This window comes from Mobula hypostoma, chromosome 21 (assembly GCF_963921235.1).
Source record: "Mobula hypostoma chromosome 21, sMobHyp1.1, whole genome shotgun sequence".
In the NCBI taxonomy this organism is placed as follows: Eukaryota; Metazoa; Chordata; class Chondrichthyes; order Myliobatiformes; family Myliobatidae; genus Mobula; species Mobula hypostoma.
This window is the reverse complement of record NC_086117.1, coordinates 55,340,346-55,361,564: the sequence shown is the minus strand read 5'-3', so window position 1 is coordinate 55,361,564 and position 21,219 is coordinate 55,340,346. Positions and strand designations below refer to the sequence as shown.

Sequence of the window (21,219 nt, the reverse complement as noted above, 5' to 3'; positions counted from 1 at the left end):
GAACTGAAGTCCACGAAGGGAGTCCGTCCTTGAACCCTTAGTCCTATGCAGAGCCGAGTAAACGTCACGGACCAGAATACTGAACCAGTCCATCCCCCATCTCAGGCTGCGACACCCTGACCTTTTCAATCTGGCCCGGCGCCTACATCAGCATCCGAACATTGGGTTCATTCGCTTCGATCTGCACAGGGCCTGTGCCCAACCTTTCTGATTCGGCCTGGCGCTTAAGTTGAATGAACCTCGGGCCTTCCTCGCTCTTGGCAATGGTCCCACTGCCTTGCCTCGGCTCTGCCACACCGAATTGCCCCCAAGTCCAAAGGGAGGTTACAGACCGTTGCTTGCGATGATCGTTTACCAGAAAAAGTGTGATTAACAAAGCATTTAGTCGTCTTCCTTGTTTCATCAGCCACCAGCCAGAAGTTGCTGAGATTCACCAGCGTCAGCTTGAACCAGGACAGTATCCCTGGTATTAGATGAATCCTGGACCACACAATCTACCTCATCATGGACTTGCACCTCGTTGTCAGCCTGCACTGCCCCTTCTCCTCTACTGTAAAAACATTTTTCCCTCCCCTCTTCTTCTATTCCCCACTTCTCTCCTCACCTGCCTGGTGACCCTCCTCTTTCCCTTTTTCCTGTGGTCCACTCTCCTCTCCTATCAGATGCCTTCCTCTCCAGCCCGCTATCTTTCCCACCGGAAGGAGAAATCAATGTTCGTGCCAGACGGAATATACGGTGCTGCTCCTCCACCCTGAGGGTGGCCTCATCGTGACACAAGAGGAGGCCGTGGACCGACACGTCGAGCATGGACGGGGATAGGAATTTAAATGTTTGGCCACCGGGAGGTTCCACTTTTGGCAGATGGAGTGGATAAAACATCACATCCACTGCTCATGTTTCCTCTGTTTTTATAACTCAATCCCTCCAGTCCTGGTAACACTCTTTTAAATCTCCTTTGCACTCTTCTAAGCTCGATGATACCTTTCCTGCACCCAGGCAGCCAGAACCGCGGGCAACGAAGTAATAATAAATTTTGCTAACGGGTGGTGTGTGTGTGCGCGTGTGTGAGGCATGGAACAAGACAGTGCACTGTAGATGCACTTGAACGGATAATCCTACAAAAGGTAGTGGATACAGCCCAGTACATCACGGGTATAGCCCTCCCAGCCACTGAGCACATCTACATGAAACACTATCACAGGAAAGCAGCATCCATCGTCAGGCCATACTCTCACTGCTGCCACCAGGTAGACGGACTCATTCTACCAGGTTCAAGAGCAGTTACTACCCCTCAACCAACAGGCTCTTGAACAAAAGGAGATAATTTCACTCACTTGAGATGTTCTCACACCAATGATCTCATTTTAAGGACTCTTATCTCATTATCTCATGTTCTTATTATTTATTGCTATTTATTTATATTTGCATTTACACAGTTTGTTGTCTTCTGAACTCAGGTTGATTTTTCATTGACCTTGTTATAGTTACTATTCTGTAGATTTGCTGAGAATGCCTGCAAGAAAATGAATCTCAGGGTTGTATATGGTGACATAAATGTACTCTGATAATAAAATTTACTTTGATTTACGGCCCTTCACTCAGAGCATGACACACTAGGTGTGCACACTCCAGCTAGGGATGTCTGCTCGCGGAGTGCCCAGCGGAAGATTCACTGATCAGCCTACCTTGTGGCAAGGGTGGGTAAAGGTTGAAACTTCCCGAAGATGGCGCTCGATGGTGTGTGGCGCCCTGGTCTCCGTACTGAGGAGGGGACGCTCCTGTTTTATTGAATCCCAGTGGATTTGTGCTGCAGGACCTTCCAAATGCCTCCGATCTAAAGGTTAAAGATAAAGATTTAAAGATTAACTTTACAGTACTGTGCAAAAGTTTTAGGTACATATATATAGCCAGGGTGCCCAAGTTTGTCCCACGTTTCCATGTTTGGCCCATTACCTTCTAAACCTTTCCAATGGGACAAAGAGCTTGTCCCTGTACCGTACTCTTCAATGCTCGATGACTCAAAGGACTTAATGGGCAAAGAAGTGACAGATGGAATACAGTGTTGGGAAGTGTATGGTCATGCACTTTGGTAGAAGGAATAAAGATGTAGACTATTTTCTAAATGGGGAGAAAATTTCAAAAATCTGAGGTGCAAAGGAACTTGGGAGCCCTCGTGCAGCAATCCAGAAAGTTTAACTTGCAGGTTCAGTTGGTGGTGTGGAAGGTAATAGACAGCATTTATTTCGAGAGGACTAGAATATAAAAGCAAGGATGTAATATTGAGGATTTATAAGGCATTGGTCAGACCGTATTGCATTGTACTGCTGGCTCAAAACAACGAATTTCACAACATACACCTGTGATATTAAAACTGATTCTGATTTTGACTTTTAATTCAACACCATCTGTCACAGTCCTGTTGCCGTTGTAGATGTAACATCTCTCCCGTAGAGGCTCACTTCCTTGCTGGCTTCTCAACATTAAACTAAATTTGAAATCCCGCCAAGCTATGATGGCTCTTTCCTAAAGGATCTCCTATTAAGAACTTATTAATTAACCCTTCCTCGTACAGAGTAAGAAAGGAACCCGTCCCCCGGCTACACACACAATATGCTGGAGCAACTCAGCAGGTTTTTCCTGCTCCCTGACTGGGTCCTCAATGAAGAGACCTACTAGAATACGAACTCATTCTCGAAACCACCATTGGCATTTTTATTTGTTCAATAGCACTGGACAACAAAGATTTTGATTCCTGAATACTTTTGGGTGCAGCTTAATGATTTTGAGCTGCTGATCATGAAAATCTTGAAATTTCCCAATCATGCACCATATTATAAAAAATCACCAATTTTTGTTATTTCAATTTATAATTCAAGTCAGAATACCTGATGCCAAGATTAAAGAAGGCATTTTGTTGGTCCACAAGTCAACCAGGTCAACAGTGACAGGCAATTTAAAGAACTTCTAGAGGGACCAGAGAAAATCGCACGGAAGGCATTCAAGGAAGATGAAAATTTTCTTGGCAACTACAGAGCACCAAACTACATGCAGCTGGTTGACAACATGCTTCAAGAATACAAAACCATGAAGTGCAACATGTCACTAAAGGTTCATTAACAACAGGAATTCTGCAGATGCTGGAAATTCAAGCAACACACATCAAAGTTGCTGGTGAACGCAGCAGGCCAGGCAGCATCTCTAGGAAGAGGTGCAGTCGACGTTTCAGGCTGAGACCCTTCGTCAGGACTAACTGAAGGAAGAGTTATTAAGAGATTTGAAAGTGGGAGGGGGAGGGGGAGATCCAAAATGATAGGAGAAGACAGGAGGGGGAGGGATGGAGCCAAGAGCTGGACAGGTGATTGGCAAAGGGGGATATGAGAGGATCATGGGACAGGAGGTCCGGGAAGAAGGACGGGTGGGGGACCCAGAGGATGGGTGAGGGGTATATTCAGAGGGTCAGAGGGAGAAAAAGGAGAGTGAGAGAAAGAATGTGTGTATATAAATAACGGATGGGGTACCAGGGGGAGGTGGGGCATTAGCGGAAGTTAGAGGAGTCAATGTTCGTGCCATCAGGTTGGAGGCTACCCAGACGGAATATAAGGTGTTGTTCCTCCAACCTGAGTGTGGCTTCATCTTTACAGTAGAGGAGGCCGTGGATAGACATGTCAGAATGGGAATGGGATGTGGAATTAAAATGTGTGGCCACTGGGAGATCCTGCTTACTCTGGCGGACAGAGCGTAGGTGTTCAGCAAAACGATCTCCCAGTCTGCGTCGGGTCTCGCCAATATATATAAGGCCACATCGGGAGCACCGGACGCAGTATATCACCCCAGCCGACTCACAGGTGAAGTGTCGCCTCACCTGGAAGGACTGTCTGGGGCCCTGAATGGTGGTGAGGGAGGAAGTGTAAGGGCATGTGTAGCACTTGTTCTGCTTACACGGATAAGTGCCAGGAGGGAGATCAGTGGGGAGGGATGGGGGGGACAAATGGACAAGGGAGTCGCGTAGGGAGTGATCCCTGCGGAATGCAGAGAGAGGAGGGGAGGGAAAGATGTGCTTAGTGGTGGGATCCCGTTGGAGGTGGCGGAAGTTACGGAGAATAATATGTTGGACCCGGAGGCTGGTGGGGTGGTAGGTGAGGACCAGGGGAACCCTATTCCTGGTGGGGTGACGGGAGGATGGAGTGAGAGCAGATGTACGTGAAATGGGGGAGATGCGTTTGAGAGCAGAGTTGATGGTGGAGGAAGGGAAGCCCCTTTCTATAAAAAAGGACATCTCCCTCGTCCTGGAGTGAAAAGCCTCATCCTGAGAGCAGATGCGGTGGAGACGGAGGAATTGCGAGAAGGGGATGGTGTTTTTGCAAGAGACAGGGTGAGAAGAGGAATAGTCCAGATAGCTGTGAGAGTCAGTAGGCTTATAGTAGACATCAGTCGATAAGCTGTCTCCAGAGATACAGACAGAAAGATCTAGAAAGGGGAGCGAAGTGTCGGAAATGGACCAGGTAAACTTGAGGGCAGGGTGAAAGTTGGAGGCAAAGTTAATAAAGTCAATGAGCTCAGCATGCGTGCAGGAAGCAGCGCCAATGCAGTCGTCGATGTAGCGAAGGAAAAGTGGGGGACAGATACCAGAATAGATTTGGAACATAGATTGTTCCACAAAGCCAACAAAAAGGCAGGCATAGCTAGGACCCATACGGTTGCCCATAGCTACACCTTTAGTTTGGAGATTCATTTTCTGCTTTCCCATTTAGACTTCTTCCCTGCAAATCTTGGCACTGTCAGTGACAAGCACGGTGAGAGGTTTCACCAGGACATTGTGGTTGTGGAGAAACCTGATTCTGATTCAGGGTATCAGGGCAACTGGAATCTATCAATACTGGCTGATTATTGTTGGATATTTAAGCGTGAAGCCTCAGACACTGAGTACAAATGAAAATCATCAACAAAACATTTTTAGCTTAGTTAAACTATTGCAAAGCGTTGTTATGCAATTAAACACATTATATTCAATAAAAGTTAATTTCTTGTTTCTCCAAATTCCTACGTGATACAAATAATTTGAAATTATATTTGTGTTCAGCTTCAAGTGGTCTATGATAAACAAAAAAAATATTCTGAGGAACCAACACTTCCGAACAAAAAAATGGTTGTCCAGTGTAATTATCATTAAAATTGCCCACAATTATTGTAATACCTTTTTGCAAGCTCTATCCTAATTTATACTGAGGACCAATGCACAGTGATCGGTGTCTCGATATGGAACTAGACAGTGTACCGCAGATGTGTGGTGGAGAGTATACTGACTGGCTGCAGCACAGCCTGGTATGGAAACACCAATGCCCTTGAATGGAAAATCCTACAAAAAATCTTGGCTGTGGCCCAGTTCGTCACGGGGAAAACCCTGTCCACCATTGAGCACAATTTTCCGCGAACGTGGAGCACTGTCGCAGAAAAGCAGCATCCGTCATCAGGAACCTCCTCCATCTAGGCCATGTTCGCTTCTTGATGCTGCATCAGGAAGGGGGTACAGGAGCCCCAGAACCCACACTACCAGCTAAGGAACAGTTATTACCCCTCAACCATCTGGCTCTTGAACCAAAGTAGGTAACATCACTCAACTTCACTTGACTATCAACGAAATGTTCCCACAACCTATGGACCCATTGCCAGGATACTTCACCTTATGTTCTTGACATTTATTGATTATTTATTTATTATTATTTCTGTCATTTTGTACTTGCAAAGTTTGTTGTCTTTTGCAAACTGGTTGAATGCCCAGCCTAGTTGGTGCGGTCTTTCATTGATTCTATTATGACAATGATCTTATTATGGATTAATTGAGTATACCGACATGAAAACATATCTCAGGCTTGTATATGATGACATCTATGTACTTTGACAATAAATTTACTTGGAACTTCGAACTTTCAATTCTCGCTACTGTCTGTAGGAGTTTGTACGTTCTCCCCTGATTGTGTGGGTTTTCTCTGGGTGCTCTGGTTGCCTCCCACTTTCCAGAGATGTACAGGTTAAGGTTAGTAAGATTGTGGGCATGCTATTCGTACAGGATATACGTAAATGATATATCCCAGGTTAAGGTTAGTAAGATTGTGGGCATGCTATATGTACAGGTTAAGGTTAGTAAGATTGTGGGCATGCTATACGTACAGGATATACGTAAATGATATATGTACAGGTTAAGGTTAGTAAGATTGTGGGCATGCTATATGTACAGGTTAAGGTTAGTAAGATTGTGGGCATGCTATATGTACAGGTTAAGGTTAGTAAGATTGTGGGCATGCTATACGTACAGGTTAAGGTTAGTAAGATTGTGGGCATGCTATACGTACAGGTTAAGGTTAGTAAGATTGTGGGCATGCTATACGTACAGGTTAAGGTTAGTAAGATTCTGGGCATGCTATGTTGGTGCTGGAAACATGGTGACATTTGTGGGCTGCCCCCAGTGCATGCTCGGGCTGTGTTGGAAGTTGACGCAAACGATGCGTTTCGCGGTATGTTTCGATGTTTTGATGTACATGTGAGAAATCAAACTAATCTTTACAGATATCAGTGACAATAAACCTGTGGAATAAGGACAATGAATGGAAACGAGAATATTTACGGAATGCTGCTTATCAGGCGCAGGGTATGGCGGTAGCTAACCGTGGTCTGGCCATCTCCTGGGGATACCATACCTTGGCAGGAAACCGCGTTTCGGAGATTGGAGATTCTGCTCGATTCGCTGGTAGTTGAGAACCTGGGTGGGCACAGGGATGGGAACGGTGGCTTCATAGGTGGCAATCAGCTCCTGGTTTGGCCGACTGAAAGACATAGCACAGTCATATCACACCGACAGTCGTGTTTCTATTCTGGTCCTGCAATCCCCACTACAGGAAACATCCTCTGCACATCCACTTTATCCAGGACTTTCAATATTCGATTGGTATCAATTAAATCTTCACTCATTTTTCCAAATTCTAGCAAGTACAGGCCCAGAGCCATTAAATGTTCCTCAACATTAACCCCTTCATGCCTAGGATCATTCTCATGAGCCTGCACACTCCTTAATTGTAAAGAGCACCAGAAGTTAAGTCAGCCTCTGTGACATTTAGAGAGCTCCTCAGGCACTTCGATACCAGATTCGAACTCATCAGAAATCAGATCTTAGAGTCACAGAAAAGTACAGCACAGAAACAGGCCCTTCAGCCCAGCTAGTCCATGCTGACCCAATTAAGCTGCTCTCATTGACCGGGACCATAGCCCTTCCATCCATGTATCTATCCAAACTTCTTTTAAATGTTGGAATTGAGCTTGCATGCACCATTTGTGCTGTCAGCTCATTCCACACTCTCACCACCCTCTGAGTGAAGAAGTTTCCCCTCATGTTCCCCTTAAACATTTCACCTTTCACCCTAAACCAACGACCTCTGGTTATAGTCACAATCACCCTCAGAGGAAAAAAGCCTGCTTGCATTTACCATATCTACACCCTTCATAATTTTGTATATCTCTATTAAATCTCTTTTCATCTTCTATGTTCTGAAGAATAAAGTTCTAACATGTTCAATCTTTCCTTACAACTCAGGTCCTCCAGTCTTGGCAACATCCTTGATCACTTTCTCTGTACTCTTTCAATCTTGTTTACATCTTTCCTGTAGGTAGGTGACCAAAACTGCACACAATACTCCAAATTAGGCCTCACCGATGTCTCATACAGCTTCAACATAACATCCCATCTCCTGTACTCAGTACTTTCATTTATCAAGGCTAATGTGCCAAAAGATTTCTTCAGGCAACCACCAGATGTTCAATAGACGTCACAGCAACAAATATTCCACCAACAGCCGGCTTGGTTCAAGATGGCACTGAGCTTACCCTGAGGGGCTTGGGGAACTGCTGCAGGACGCGGAGGGAGAGAGTGGCTCCCCGTGACTTCCCTGGCCAGTGGACGTTAAGAGGGAGCCGCTGGAGGGAGAAAGGAGACAAGACAGATTAACTCTACCATACACCAAACACAGCAAATTAGAATGACGATGGCATTCCAACCACTCTAATGACTCTGGACAACAAAGCTTTTGCCTACTGAGTACTTCTGGGTGTATTTTATGGATTTTGGGCTGCTGATCATGAAAATCTCCATGAAATTTCCCTTTCATGCTCCATTTTTTTAAAATCACCTATATTTGTTATTTCAATTCATAATTCAAGTCAGAATAACTGAGATTAAGGAAGGCATTTGTGTTGGTCCACAAATCAAACAGGTCATCAATGACAGGCAATTTGAAGAACTTCTAGTGGGACCGGAGAAAATCACATGGAAGGCATTCAAGGATGTTGTTGAAAATTTTCTGGGCAACGACAGAGCACCAAACTACATGCAGCTGGTTGACAACATGGTTCAAGCAAACAAAACCATGAAGTGCAACATGTCACTAAAGATTCATTTTCTGCATTCCCATTTAGATTTCTTCCCTGCCAATTTTGGCACTGTCAGTGATGAGCATGGTGAGACATTGCAGTCATGGAGAAATGGTATCAGGGCAACTGGAATCCATCAATGTTGGCTGATTATTGTTGGACGCTAAAGCAAGAAGCCTCAGACACTAAGCACAAATGAAAATAATCAACAAAACATTTTTAACTTAGTTGAACTATTGCAAGGTGTCAGTACCATTATACAATTAAACATACTATATTCAATAAAAGTTAATTTCTTGTTTCTCCAAATTCCTACGTGATACAAGTAGTCTGAAATTATACTTGTGTTCAGCTTCAAGTGGTCTATCATAAGCAAAAAAAAAACTTTGAGGATACAACACTCCCAAAAAAAAAATTGTCCAGTGAATGCTGGTTGGGGTTGTGAAATTCAGGAATATTATTAGAACTGCATAGAGTGGCAGGGTGGAGATATGTCTCTACCAAAGGCGGTGTAAGGTGCTCATTCCCTCCACTAGCCTGCAGGTCACCCTTGGGCGAGGTGTAGCACCTGCATAGCCCCCCCACCCCGATCAGGGTCAGGTGACCATGGGAGCAGCTGGTGCAGATCACAAGTCCTGGTCATGTGACCACTGACACCAGGCAGACAATCTCTGAAGAGTATTGATAATGGCTGCGGTCACCCGTCTTGTAAAGACACTGCCCAGAAGAAGACAATGGCAAAACCAATTCTGTAGAAAAGTTTGCCAAGAACAATCATGATCATATATAACATGATCGCCCATGGCAGATACCGATGGAATGATAGGGAATCTGATTTCTGTGTGCAGTTTTGGTCCCCTTAGATAAAGATACGTGCAATGGAGAGAGTCGAACGTGAATTCACTTGGCTCACTCTGGGACGGGTCCAGTTGCAAGAGGCTAAATAAATACTTGTTGGAGTTTCTTTTGGACTCTTCACCTCACAATCTACTTTGTCATGGCCTTGGAACTTAATATCTGCTTAACTGAACTCTCGTTCGTTCGTTATGTGCCACGTCTTATGATGCGGGTGATCACAGTCATGGTTGAGGAGGACCAGGCTGGCTGGGACAAAGCACAAGGTGCCAGGAAATTTAGAGGAAACTTGACGAAGATGCAGAGCAGCAGAGACGATTTAGTGATGAGCGATATCTTTAATAATACTGTAATCTGCAAAATAACAAGCCACGGGGGGGGGCACACAAAACAAGACAGAACAGATACTTAACACGACAAGGCAACAAGGTAACTGGAGGCTAGGAGCAATTGTTTGAGGCTGGCCGGTTTGATGGGTAACAAGGGCTGTGGGTTCAAATAGGCTGCAGGTAATGAGTTGGAAATGAGTGGTAGCTGGTTCCTGTTAGCTGGGTGGAGACTGGCAGGGCTGACACGAAGATATGGGAGCTGCCGAGTTAAACCCAGGCTCCGGTATTCCGGAGTGTCTGCCTGCTGTGTTGGAACGATGTATGGAAGACCTACCTGCTGTAGTTAAGGCTGTCAATTACTGTCCGTCCTGTCAGGCTGTCAGTCAGCAGCTCACCTGAGGAAAGAGCTCAGTTTCAACTTCAGTTGTCATTCAATCATATGTGAATACCCATATGTACAGCCAAATGAAACAGCGTTACTCTGCGGCCAAGGTGCAAAACACAATACCAAAAGTCATACACAGCACAAGACAGATATAGTGTATATAAGACAGCAGTAAACATACAGTCACACAAAATAAGTTCCTGTCCTGTCCAGTAGATTGATTGTGCCTGGATTGTTGGCAAGGACAAACCTGCAGTAGTCTGTAGACGGAGGCAGTCCACCTTGTCTTTCACCGAGCGAACACTGGAGAGCAGTACCAACAGGAGGGGCCAGCCAAGGACTCCAGCATGCCTGCCCTGCCTCTGCTCTCTTTCAGACTGCCTTAGGCGTCTCTCTGCAGGCTTGAAGCTTAGTCCACACTACAACCGAGGCCGTGCACCTCCCCTGCTGCTGGTGTTGCCAATGAACCAGTGAACCAAGCTTTCAGGGGAGGTTTATTCCCTCAGTTGTACCCTCAGCTCCAGTACAGATAGTAATGTGCACAAATTTTAGACACATCTTTATAGCTGGGATGCCTTGAGACATTTGCACAGTACTGTATTTGTCAATGTGAAGCGGAGAGCAAACTTGTAAATCAGACGGGAGCAAAGGCTGCTGGGAATGGTGAGGGTGGAGATCCCGGGAGGGGTGTGCGACGGGTGGCAGAGGACACGTGCCAAGGGCTTGGGGAGGGTGGTGTGGGTACAAACACCCCCAGTCCTGAGAAACCAGGCAAGGTCATTGGATTCCAAACAATTGGTTTATTAATTATTACAGAATGTCTCTCTGGTGCTTCCCTCTCGCTTCCCAATTAGATCCTCCCCAATTCTTCTGAACTCTAGCGAGCACCAGCCATGAGCCACCACGTGTTCCTCATACGTTAACCCTTTCATTTCTGGAATCATTCTTCTGAACCTCCTGTGGATCCTGGTTAACTGGCTGCTGTAGAGTTCCCCCATGTGGAGGTGAGTGGTGAATGGGATTGTACTGACAAAGAAGAGTCTTCTCCTGTGCTTTCTGACTCAGTAAACTCTAGTTACATGGAACACCACACACTCTGGTACTCTGTAGAATTGGCGGGTGGATTTCACTGAAATCTATTGAATATTGAATGGTCTAGACCAGGGGTCCACAGACCCCTTGTTTCATGGTATTGGTCCATGGCATAAAAAAGGCTAGGAACCACTGCTTGAGATAGAATGTACATGGAGAGGATATTTCCTATAGTGGAGGAGTCTTGGACCACAGGAATATTAAAGTGAAGAGTAATAGGTTCTTGATTAGTAAGGGTGTTAAAGGTTACAGGGAGACAGCAGGAAAATGGTCAGCCATGATGAAATGGTGGAGCAGAATCAATGGGCCAAATGGCCTAATTCTGCTCCCATGTCTTATTGCTTTACGGAATCCAGAAACATGCCCCCCCCCCACAACCCTCACTTTAATGAATAGAACACAATCACAGCCTGGTCTAGATCTGCCTCATTTACTCTCCTGATGTCCGGGTAACGGAGCTGAAAAGTACGGGAACTACAACAATGCTGATTTGACACAGTAACTCCAAGTCCCCTGGTAACAGATTTCATCCACGGGGACCAAGACACTGAGTATCAAAAGCAGCACACACAAAATGCTGGAGGAACTGAGCAGATCAGGCAGCACCTATGGAGAGGAATATACAGTCGATGTTTTGGGCCGAGGATCTTCATCAGGACTGGAAAGGAAGGTGGAGGGGGGGTGGGGGGGAGCAGGTAGATGCCAGAATAAGAATGTGGGGAGAGGGGAAGGAGTAAAAGCTGACAGATGATAGGTGAGACAAGTGAAGTAAAAACATGGGAGGGGATTAGTGGAAAAGTCAAAGGGCTAAAGAAGAAGGAATCTGATAGGAGAGGACAGAGAAAGGCAGATAAACACCAGATGATGGGCAGCTGAGGACAAGAGAAGGGATGAGAGGGGAAACAAATTGGGAATGGAAAAAGAGAGAAGAAGGAAGGGGTGAGAAAATTCCAGAAGTTAGGGAAATCCATGTTCATGCTGGAAAGGTTGGAGGCTACCCAAAAGGTCAAAAGTTGGATCACAAGGAGGTGGTAAGGTTCTTATTTTCAGGGACTGTGTCTACACTTCTTGTTGCCTCAGTAAAGCAGCCACCGTAATCAATGACCTCACCCACTCCGGGTATTCTCTTCTCCCCTCTCCCACTGGGCAGAAGATACAAAAGCCTGAAAGCACATATTACCGGGCTCAAGGGCAGCTTATCTCAAACACAAGAAAATCTGCAGACACTGAAAATCCAGAGCAGCACACACAAGATACTGGAGGAACTCAGCAGGTCGGGCAACGTTGATGGAAATGAATAAACAGTCAACATTTAGGGCCGAGGCACATCATCAGGACTGGAAAGGAAGGGGGAAGATGCCAGAATAAAAAGGTGGGGAGAGGGGAAGGAGGAAAGCTAGAAGGTGATAGGTGAAGCCAGGTGGGTGGGAAAGGTAAAGGGCTGGAGAGGAAGGAATCCGACAGGAGAGGAGAGTGGACCATGGGAGAAATGGAAGGAGGAGAGGTCCCAGAGGGAAGTGACAGGCAGGTGAGAAGAGGTTAAAGGTCAGAGTGGGGTATAGAAGAAGCGGGGAGGAGGAGGAAAAAAGATTACAGGGAAGGCGAATTCGATGTTCATGCCATCAGGTTGGAGGCTACCCGGATGGAATATGAGGTGTTGCTCCTCCACCCTGAGAGTGGCCTCATCGTGGCACAAGAGGAGGTCATGGACTGACAAGGCGGAACAGAAATGGGAATGAGAATTAAAATGTATGTCCAATGGGAAATTACGCTTTTGGCGGATGGAGTAGAGGTGCTCAACAAGGACAGCAACCTCTATCCCGCTTTAATAAGTCAATAAGTCTTTAATAAGTGCACTGTCATATTGTAAAACAAGGACTATAGAACACTATAACACAGGAATAGGCCATTCAGCCCACAGTGTTGTGCTGTACCAGCTAACAAACAAATCAAATATACCCGAAAATGTATCTCTCCTACCTACACCATGTCCCTATCCCTCCATCTTCCTCACATCCGTGTGTCTATCCAAACGTCCCTTAAAAGCCTCTAATGTATTTGCCTCTACCATCAGACCAGGCAGCACATTCCAGACATCCACCACCCCGAGTAAAAAACTTACCCCTCACATCCCCCTTGAACCTATTCTCTCTCACCTTCAATCCATGCCCTCTGGTATTAGACATTTCAACCCTGGGAAACAGATACTCCCTGTCTACTCTATCTATGCCTCTCATAATCTTATAAACCTCTACCAGATCTCCCCTCAATCTCCAATGCTCCAGAGAAGACAACACAAGTTTATCCAGCCTCTCATGATAGCACATGCCCTCTGAACCAGGCAGCATCCTGGTAAACTTCTTCTGCACCCTCTCCAAAGCTTGAACATCTTTCCTATAGCGGGGTGACCAGAACTGGATGCAATACATACTGTCCTTGAAGAGCAGGCCCTGGTCCAGCGCCCTGGCCCCTTGATCGGACAACAGCAGCTCCTGGTCCAGTGGCCCGGACCCTCTATCGGACAACAGGCCCTGGTCAGCGGCCTTGACCCTCGAACGGACAACAGCAGGTCCTGGTCCAATGGCCCAGCCCCTCGATTGGATAAGAGCAGGCCCTGGTCCAGCGGCCTGGTCCCTCGATCGGACAACAGCAGCTCCTGATCCAGTGGCCTGGACCCTCTATCGGACAACAGGCCCTGGTCCAGCGCCTGGCCCCTTGATCAGACAACAGCAGGTCCCGGTCCTGCTGCTGGATAACACATTTCCACAAATGCCCTAGAGGCATGATGCGGGCCTCAGCTCAAAGGGCCTCACTCTAGATCAGGAGTTCCAAAACTGGGGTCCACAGACCCCTCAGTTAATGGTAGGGGTCCATAGCATAAAGATGGTTGGGACTCCCTGGGCCAGAACAAGGACGTCCCTTTCGAACAGTGAAGAGAAAGAATTTCATTAGCGGGAGGTTGGTGAATCTGTGGAATTCGTTGCCATGGATGGCAGTGGAGGCCAGGTCATTGGGCAAACTTAAAGCGTAGATTGGTAAGTTTTTGATTAGCGTATGTGTCAAAGGTTACAGGAGAATGAGGAGGAGGGGTTAATAAATCATACATGATGGTGGAGCAAACTCGTTGGAATGAAAGGACTAATTCTGCTCCTTTGCCTTATGGTCTTACAGTAGAGAGAAGTGGAGGGGTGAGCGAGGGGAATCTGGAGCCCAGGCCATCAGCAATGGAACAATTACTTCCGGGAATGAATGAGAGCCTAGGGTTAGTGGAGAACCGTCGTTCACAACTGTCACCATGGCAACAGCGGGTGGGGACTTACCAGAGCAGTGTGTCGGACTGTTGTGGGGCACCAGGACAAAGTCATCAATGTCACAGGACGAGGTCTTGCTGCTGCTCCCGGCCGAGTCCCTGGAGGCCTGGAGAAAGCCTGGAATCTCCTGTGGGGGCGAGGCGAGGCCCTTCATCCGGAGGTGGTGTACGTCTGTCAGAGACTGTTGACAGAGAAAGGCAACTCAGGTTAGGGAGCTGTACTGGTTTCCTGGTACAGAGAGAGGGCACCAACTGCCACAGGGAGAGCCAGAAATCCACTGAAAATAAGGAGTCGGAGAGGAGGGTGAAAGAAAGGAAGACGACAATGAGAATCAGAATCAGATTTAATATCACTGGCATTTGTTGTATACATGTTCTTTTGCAACAGCACTACTTTGCAATACTTAATAAAATTATAAATTACAAAACAAAAAAAAATCTATATCTATATATAGATTACATCAAGCTAAGTTGCACTGGACAACAAAGATTTTGCTTCCTGAATACGTTTGGGTCTATCTTATGGATGTTAGGGTGCTGATCATGAAAGTCACCATGAAATTTCCCTTTTCTTGAAGTCACCTGTATTTGTTATTTCAATTCATATTTTGTCAATTATGAATTCGTCAATAATGTAGTCATAAAGAAGGCAAGACAGTGGCTATACTTTATGAGGAGTTTGAAGAGATCTGGCATGTCAACAAATACACTCAAAAACTTCTATAGATGTAGCGTGGAGAGCATTCTGACAGGCTGCATCACTCTCTGGTATGGAGGGGCTACTGCAGAGGACCAAAAAAAGCTGCAGAAGGTTGTAAATCTAGTCAGCTCCATCTTGGGCACTAGCCTACAAAGTACCCAGGACATCTTCAGAGAGCAGTGTCTCGGAAAGGCAGCATCCGTTATTAAGGACCTCCAGCACCCAGGGCATGCCCTCTTCTCACTGTTACCATCAGGTAGGAGATACAGAAGCCTGAAGACACACACTCAGTGATTCAGGAACAGCTTCTTCCCCTCTGCCATCCAATTCCTAAATGGACATTGAAGCTTTGGACACTATCTCACTTTTTAAAAAATATACAGTATTTCTGTTTTTGCACTTTTTTAATCTATTCATTTACTAATTGATTTACTTGTTTATTTATTATTTTTAATTTTTTTTTCCTCTGCTAGATTATGTATTGCATTGAACTGCTGCTGCTAAGTTAACAAATTTCACGTCACATGCCGGTGATAATAAACCTGATTCTGATGAAAATGTTTCCCACAATGTAAGTTGAAAAGTTTTCGACCTTGTCCAGGCATGCCTAGTCATACCGAGGCAGGGCAGACACTGCTTGGCAGGACAGGTATTAGAAAGGCTATAAATTTCCATGAAAGATTTCAATAGTGGAGACAGATGTTTCCCAGAATAATTGACGCCAAGATTAAGGAAGGCATTTTTGTTGGTCGACAAATCAAACAGTTCATCAATGACAGGCAATTCGAAGAACTTCTAGTGGGATCAGAGAAAATTACATACAAAGCATTCAAGGATGTTGTTGAAAATTTTCTGGGCAACGACAGAGCACCAAACTACGTGCAGCTGGTTGACAACATGGTTCAAGCTTACAAAACCATGAGGAGCAACATGTCACTAAAGATTCATTTTCTTCATTCCCATTTAGTCTTCAAGCTTCAAGCAGTTTATCACAACCAAAAAAAAATTCTAATGAAATAACACCTTCAAAAAAATTGCTGTCAAGTGTCACTAGAGCAAATATAGTGTAAGTTATTAGTCCCCGATGGTAGCAATGAGAATAGTGCATGTCCTGGATGATGAGGTCCTCAGTGACATTGCTACCTTTTGGAGACATTGCTTCTTGGAGATGTCCTTAGTGCTGAGGAGGCCAGTGCACATGCTGAAGCTGGCAGACTTTACAACTTTCTGCAGCTTATTTTGATCCATGGCAGTGGCCCTCCCCCTCCCCCTCCTCCTATACCAGACAGTGATGCAAGGAAAGAGATACGAGGATCACGTCGGGTGTGGGGCGAGGACACAGTGATGATGTCACTGGAAATGGTCAACGGGTGTGGGGCGAGGACACAGTGGTGATGTCACTGGAAATGGTCAACGTCGGGTGTGGGGCGAGGACACAGTGGTGATGTCACTGGAGATGGTCAACGTCGGGTGTGGGGGAGGACACAGTGGTGATGTCACTGGAAATGATCAACGTCGGGTGTGGGGCGAGGACACAGTGGTGATGTCACTGGAGATGGTCAACTTCGGGTGTGGGGCGAGGACACAGTGATGATGTCACTGGAGATGGTCAACGTCGGGTGTGGGGCGAGGACACAGTGATGACGTCACTGGAGATGGTCAACGTCGGGTGTGGGGCGAGGACACAGTGATGACGTCACTGGAGATGGTCAACGTCGGGTGTGGGGCGAGGACACAGTGATGACGTCACTGGAGATGGTCAACGTCGGGTGTGGGGCGAGGACACAGTGGTGACGTCACTGGAGATGATCAACGTCGGGTGTGGGGCGAGGACACAGTGATGACGTCACTGGAGATGGTCAACTCGGGTGTGGAGCGAGGACACAGTGATGACGTCACTGGAGATGGTCAACGTCGGGTGTGGGGCGAGGACACAGTGATGACGTCACTGGAGATGGTCAACGTCGGCTGTGGAGGAGGACACAGTGATGATGTCACTGGAGATGGTCAAGTCGGGTGTGGGGCGAGGACACAGTGATGATGTCACTGGAGATGGTCAACGTCGGGTCTGGAGCGAGGACACAGTGATGATGTCACTGGAGATGGTCAACGGGGCAAGGACACAGTGATGACGTCACTGGGAATGGTCAACGTCGGTTGTGGGGCGAGGACACAGTGATGACGTCACTAGAGATGATCAATGTTGGGTGTGGGGCGAGGACACAGTGATGATGTCACTGGAGATATTCAACGTGGGCTGTGGGGCGAGGACACAGTGATGACGTCACTGGAGATGGTCAACGTCGGGTCCGGAACGAGGACACAGTGGTGATGTCACTGGAGATGGTCAACGTCGGGTGTGGGGCGAGGACACAGTGATGACGTCACTGGAAATGGTCAACGTCGGGTGTGGGGCGAGGACACAGTGATGATGTCACTGGAGATGGTCAACGTCGGGTCTGGAGCGAGGACACAGTGATGATGTCACTGGAGATGGTCAAGTCGGGTGTGGGGCGAGGACACAGCGATGATGTCACTGGAGATGGTCAACTTCGGGTGCGGGGCGAGAACACAGTGATGATGTCACTGGAAATGGTCAACGGGTGTGGGGCAAGGACACAGTGATGATGTCACTGGGGATGGTCAACGTCGGGTGTGGGGTGAGAACACAGTGATGATGTCACTGGAGATGGTCAAGGTCGGGTGTGGGGCGAAGACACAGTGATGATGTCACTGGAGATGATCAATGTCGGGTGTGGGGCGAGGACACAGTGATGATGTCACTGGAGATGGTCAACGTCGGGTGTGGGGCAAGGACACAGTGGTGACGTCACTGGAGATGGTCAACGTCGGGTGTGGGGCGAGGACACAGTGGTGACGTCACTGGAGATGGTCAACGTGAGGTGTGGGGCGAGGACACAGTGGTGACGTCACTGGACATGGTGAACGTCGGGTGTGGGGCGAGGACACAGTGGTGATGTCACTGGAAATGGTCAACGTCGGGTGTGGGGCGAGGACACAGTGGTGATGTCACTGGAAATGGTCAAGTCGGGTGTGGGGTGAGGACACAGTGGTGATGTCACTGGAGATGGTCAACGTTGGGTGTGGGGCGAGGACACAGTGATGATGTCACTGGAAATGGTCAACGTCGGGTGTGGGGCGAGGACACAGTGATGATGTCACTGGAAATGGTCAACGTCGGGTGTGGGGCGAGGACACAGTGATGATGTCACTGGAAATGGTCAACGACGGGTGTGGGGTGAGGACACAGTGATGATGTTACTGGCGAGGAGGAATTTCTTCAGCCAGAGAGTGGTTAATCTGTGGAATTTGTAGCCACAAGCAGCTGCGGAGGCCAAGTCTGTATGTACATTTTTAAGGCCGAGGTTGATAGATTCTTGATTGGTCTTGATATGGGGAGAAGGCAGGAGATTGGGGCTGAGGGGGAAATGGATCAGCCATGATGAAATGGCAGAGCAGACTCGATGGATGGTCTAATCCTGCTCCTATATCGTATGGTCTTATGGCAACTCGATTCTGCTCCGTTCTCCAGAGGGCAGAAGAAATGATGTGGTTTTGGGCAGGAAGGGGAAAAAAAATCTTTCAGCTCCCAGTCCCGAGCTTCGTGACGTTAACATCATCATCTCATTCAGGCAGCGCCATGAGCAGTTGATAAAGATTATACAGTCTAGGGTTTTTTTATCACATGGACATCGAAACGTAGCATTTGCAACAAGTCAAATCAGGAAGGATTCTTCACCAGCGTAGTTTGCCCACAGCTTACTAACCGTAACCTGTCTTTGGAATGTGGGGGTGAAGCAGAGTATCTGGGGAAACCCACGCGGTCATGGGGAGAATGTCTGAGCTCCTTACCTACAGCAGCGGGAACTGAATCCCAGTTGCTGGTGCTGTAAAGTGAATGCGCTAACCACTACGCTATTGTGCCACAGTCTATCTCGACACAGCCTTGCGCCTTATTGTCTGTCTGCACTGTCTCTGGTATTGTTTTACCTTGTTCCACGTCAATAACCATCCAAGAGGACCACAGCCTTGTTGTGGTTTGGAGGCTGTGTGCCTCAATGACCAGGGGAACTATGTTGGCTGGAATTAGGGCCTTGAGCTTTGACCCATACCAAACAGGTCAAAGGGTAGAGGTCAGACTAAGAGTGGTCCACCAGTCCTCCAGGTTCGTGGGTTCAGCTCAGGACTAACAACCCTGACTGATCAAACAAAATTATTATGGAAACAGCAATGAAGAATCCCTCATGAATGCAATAGTGTTCCTGAGTTTCCACCCGGGACTTGTGTGACTGACAGTAAGGAAAACTAAGAGGTTTATGATTGAAAACAACAGGAATTCTGCAGATGCTGGAAATTCAAGCAAAACACATCAAAGTTGCTGGTGAACGCAGCAGGCCAGGCAGCATCTCTAGGAAGAGGTACAGTCGACGGTTCAGGCCGAGACCCTTCGTCAGGACTAACTGAAGGAAGAGTTATTAAGAGATTTGAAAGTGGGGGGGGGGGGAGATCCAAAATGATAGGAGAAGACAGGAGGGGGAGGGATGGAGCCAAGAGCTGGACAGGTGATTGGCAAAGGGGATACAAGAGGATCATAGGACAGGAGGTCCGGGGAGAAAGACGGGGGGGGGAACCAGAGGATGGGCAAGGGGTATAGTCAGAGGGACAGAGGGAGAAAAAGGAGAGAGAGAGAAAGAATGTGTGTGTATATAAATAAATAACGGATGGGGTACAAGGGGGAGGTGGGGCATTAGCGGAAGTTAGAGAAGTCAATGTTCATGCCATCAGGTTGGAGGCTACCCAGACGGAATATAAGGAGTTATTCCTCCAATCTGAGTGTGGCTTCCTCTTTACAGTAGAGGAGGCCGTGGATAGACATCTTGCAATTCCTCCGTCTCCGCCGCATCTGCTCTCAGGATGGGCTTTTCATTCCAGGACAAGGGAGATGTCCTCCTTTTTTAAAGAAAGGGGCTTCCCTCCCTCCACCATCAACTCTGCTCCCAAACGCATCTCCCCCATTTCACGCACATCTGCTCTCACTCCATCCTCCCGCCACCCCACTAGGAATAGGGTTCCCCTGGTCCTCACCTACCACCCCACCTGCCTCTGGGTCCAACATATTATTCTCCGCCACCTCCAACGGGATCCCACCACTAAGCACATCTTTCCCTCCCCCCCCTCTATTTTCCGCAGGGATCGCTCTCTACGCGACTCCCTTGTCCATTCGTCCCCCCCACCCCACCCCTCCCCACCGATCTCCCTCCTGGCACTTATCCGTGTAAGCGGAACAAGTGCTACACATGCCCTTACACTTCCTCCCTTACCACCATTCAGGTGAGGCAACACTTCACCTGTGAGTCAGCTGAGGTGATATACTGCGTCCGGTGCTCCCAATGTGGCCTTTTATATATTGGCGAGACCCGACGCAGACTGGGAGACCGCTTTGCTGAACACCTACGCTCTGTCCGCCAGAGAAAGCAGGATCTCCCAGTGGCCACACATTTTAATTCCACGTCCTATATTCCATTCTGACATGTCTATCCACAGCCTCCTCTACTGTAAAGATGAAGCCACACTCAGGTTGGAGGAACAACACCTTATATTCCGTCTGGGTAGCCTCCAACCTGATGGCATGAACATTGACTTCTCTAACTTCCGCTAATGCCCCATCTCCCCCTCGCACCCCATCTGTTACTTACTTATACACACATTCTTTCTCTCACTCTCCTTTTTCTCCCTCTGTCCCTCTGAATATACCCCTTGCCCATCCTCTGGGCTTTCCCCTCCCCCCTTGTCTTTCTTCCCGGACCTCCTGTCCCATGATCCTCTCATATCTCTTTTGCCTATCACCTGTCCAGCTCTTGGCTCCATCCCTCCCCCTCCTGTCTTCTCCTATCATTTTGGATCTCCCCCTCCCCCTCCCAGTTTCAAATCTCTTCAGTTAGTCCTGACGAAGGGTCTCGGCCTGAAACGTCGACTGCACCTCTTTCTATAGATGCTGCTTGGCCTGCTGCGTTCACCAGCAACTTTGATGTATGTTGTTTCAAATCTCTTACTAGCTCTTCCTTCAGTTAGTCCTGACGAAGGGTCTCGGCCTGAAACGTCGACTGTA

General features: G+C 47.4%; 1 protein-coding gene across 3 annotated transcripts in view; it reads right to left on the bottom strand.

The window, feature by feature from the left end:
- Nucleotides 1-21,219, bottom strand: part of ulk1b (unc-51 like autophagy activating kinase 1) — a 154,920-nt gene that overhangs the window by 61,701 nt on the left and 72,000 nt on the right. For all 3 annotated transcript variants that reach the window (XM_063074060.1, XM_063074063.1, XM_063074064.1), the window contains exons 13-17: nucleotides 14,400-14,571; nucleotides 9,937-9,997; nucleotides 7,876-7,965; nucleotides 6,696-6,821; nucleotides 1,686-1,834 (exon numbers count right to left, since the gene is read on the bottom strand). In XM_063074060.1, the coding sequence (XP_062930130.1) occupies nucleotides 1,686-1,834; nucleotides 6,696-6,821; nucleotides 7,876-7,965; nucleotides 9,937-9,997; nucleotides 14,400-14,571 (598 nt within the window). The remainder of the gene's footprint in view (nucleotides 1-1,685; nucleotides 1,835-6,695; nucleotides 6,822-7,875; nucleotides 7,966-9,936; nucleotides 9,998-14,399; nucleotides 14,572-21,219) is intronic.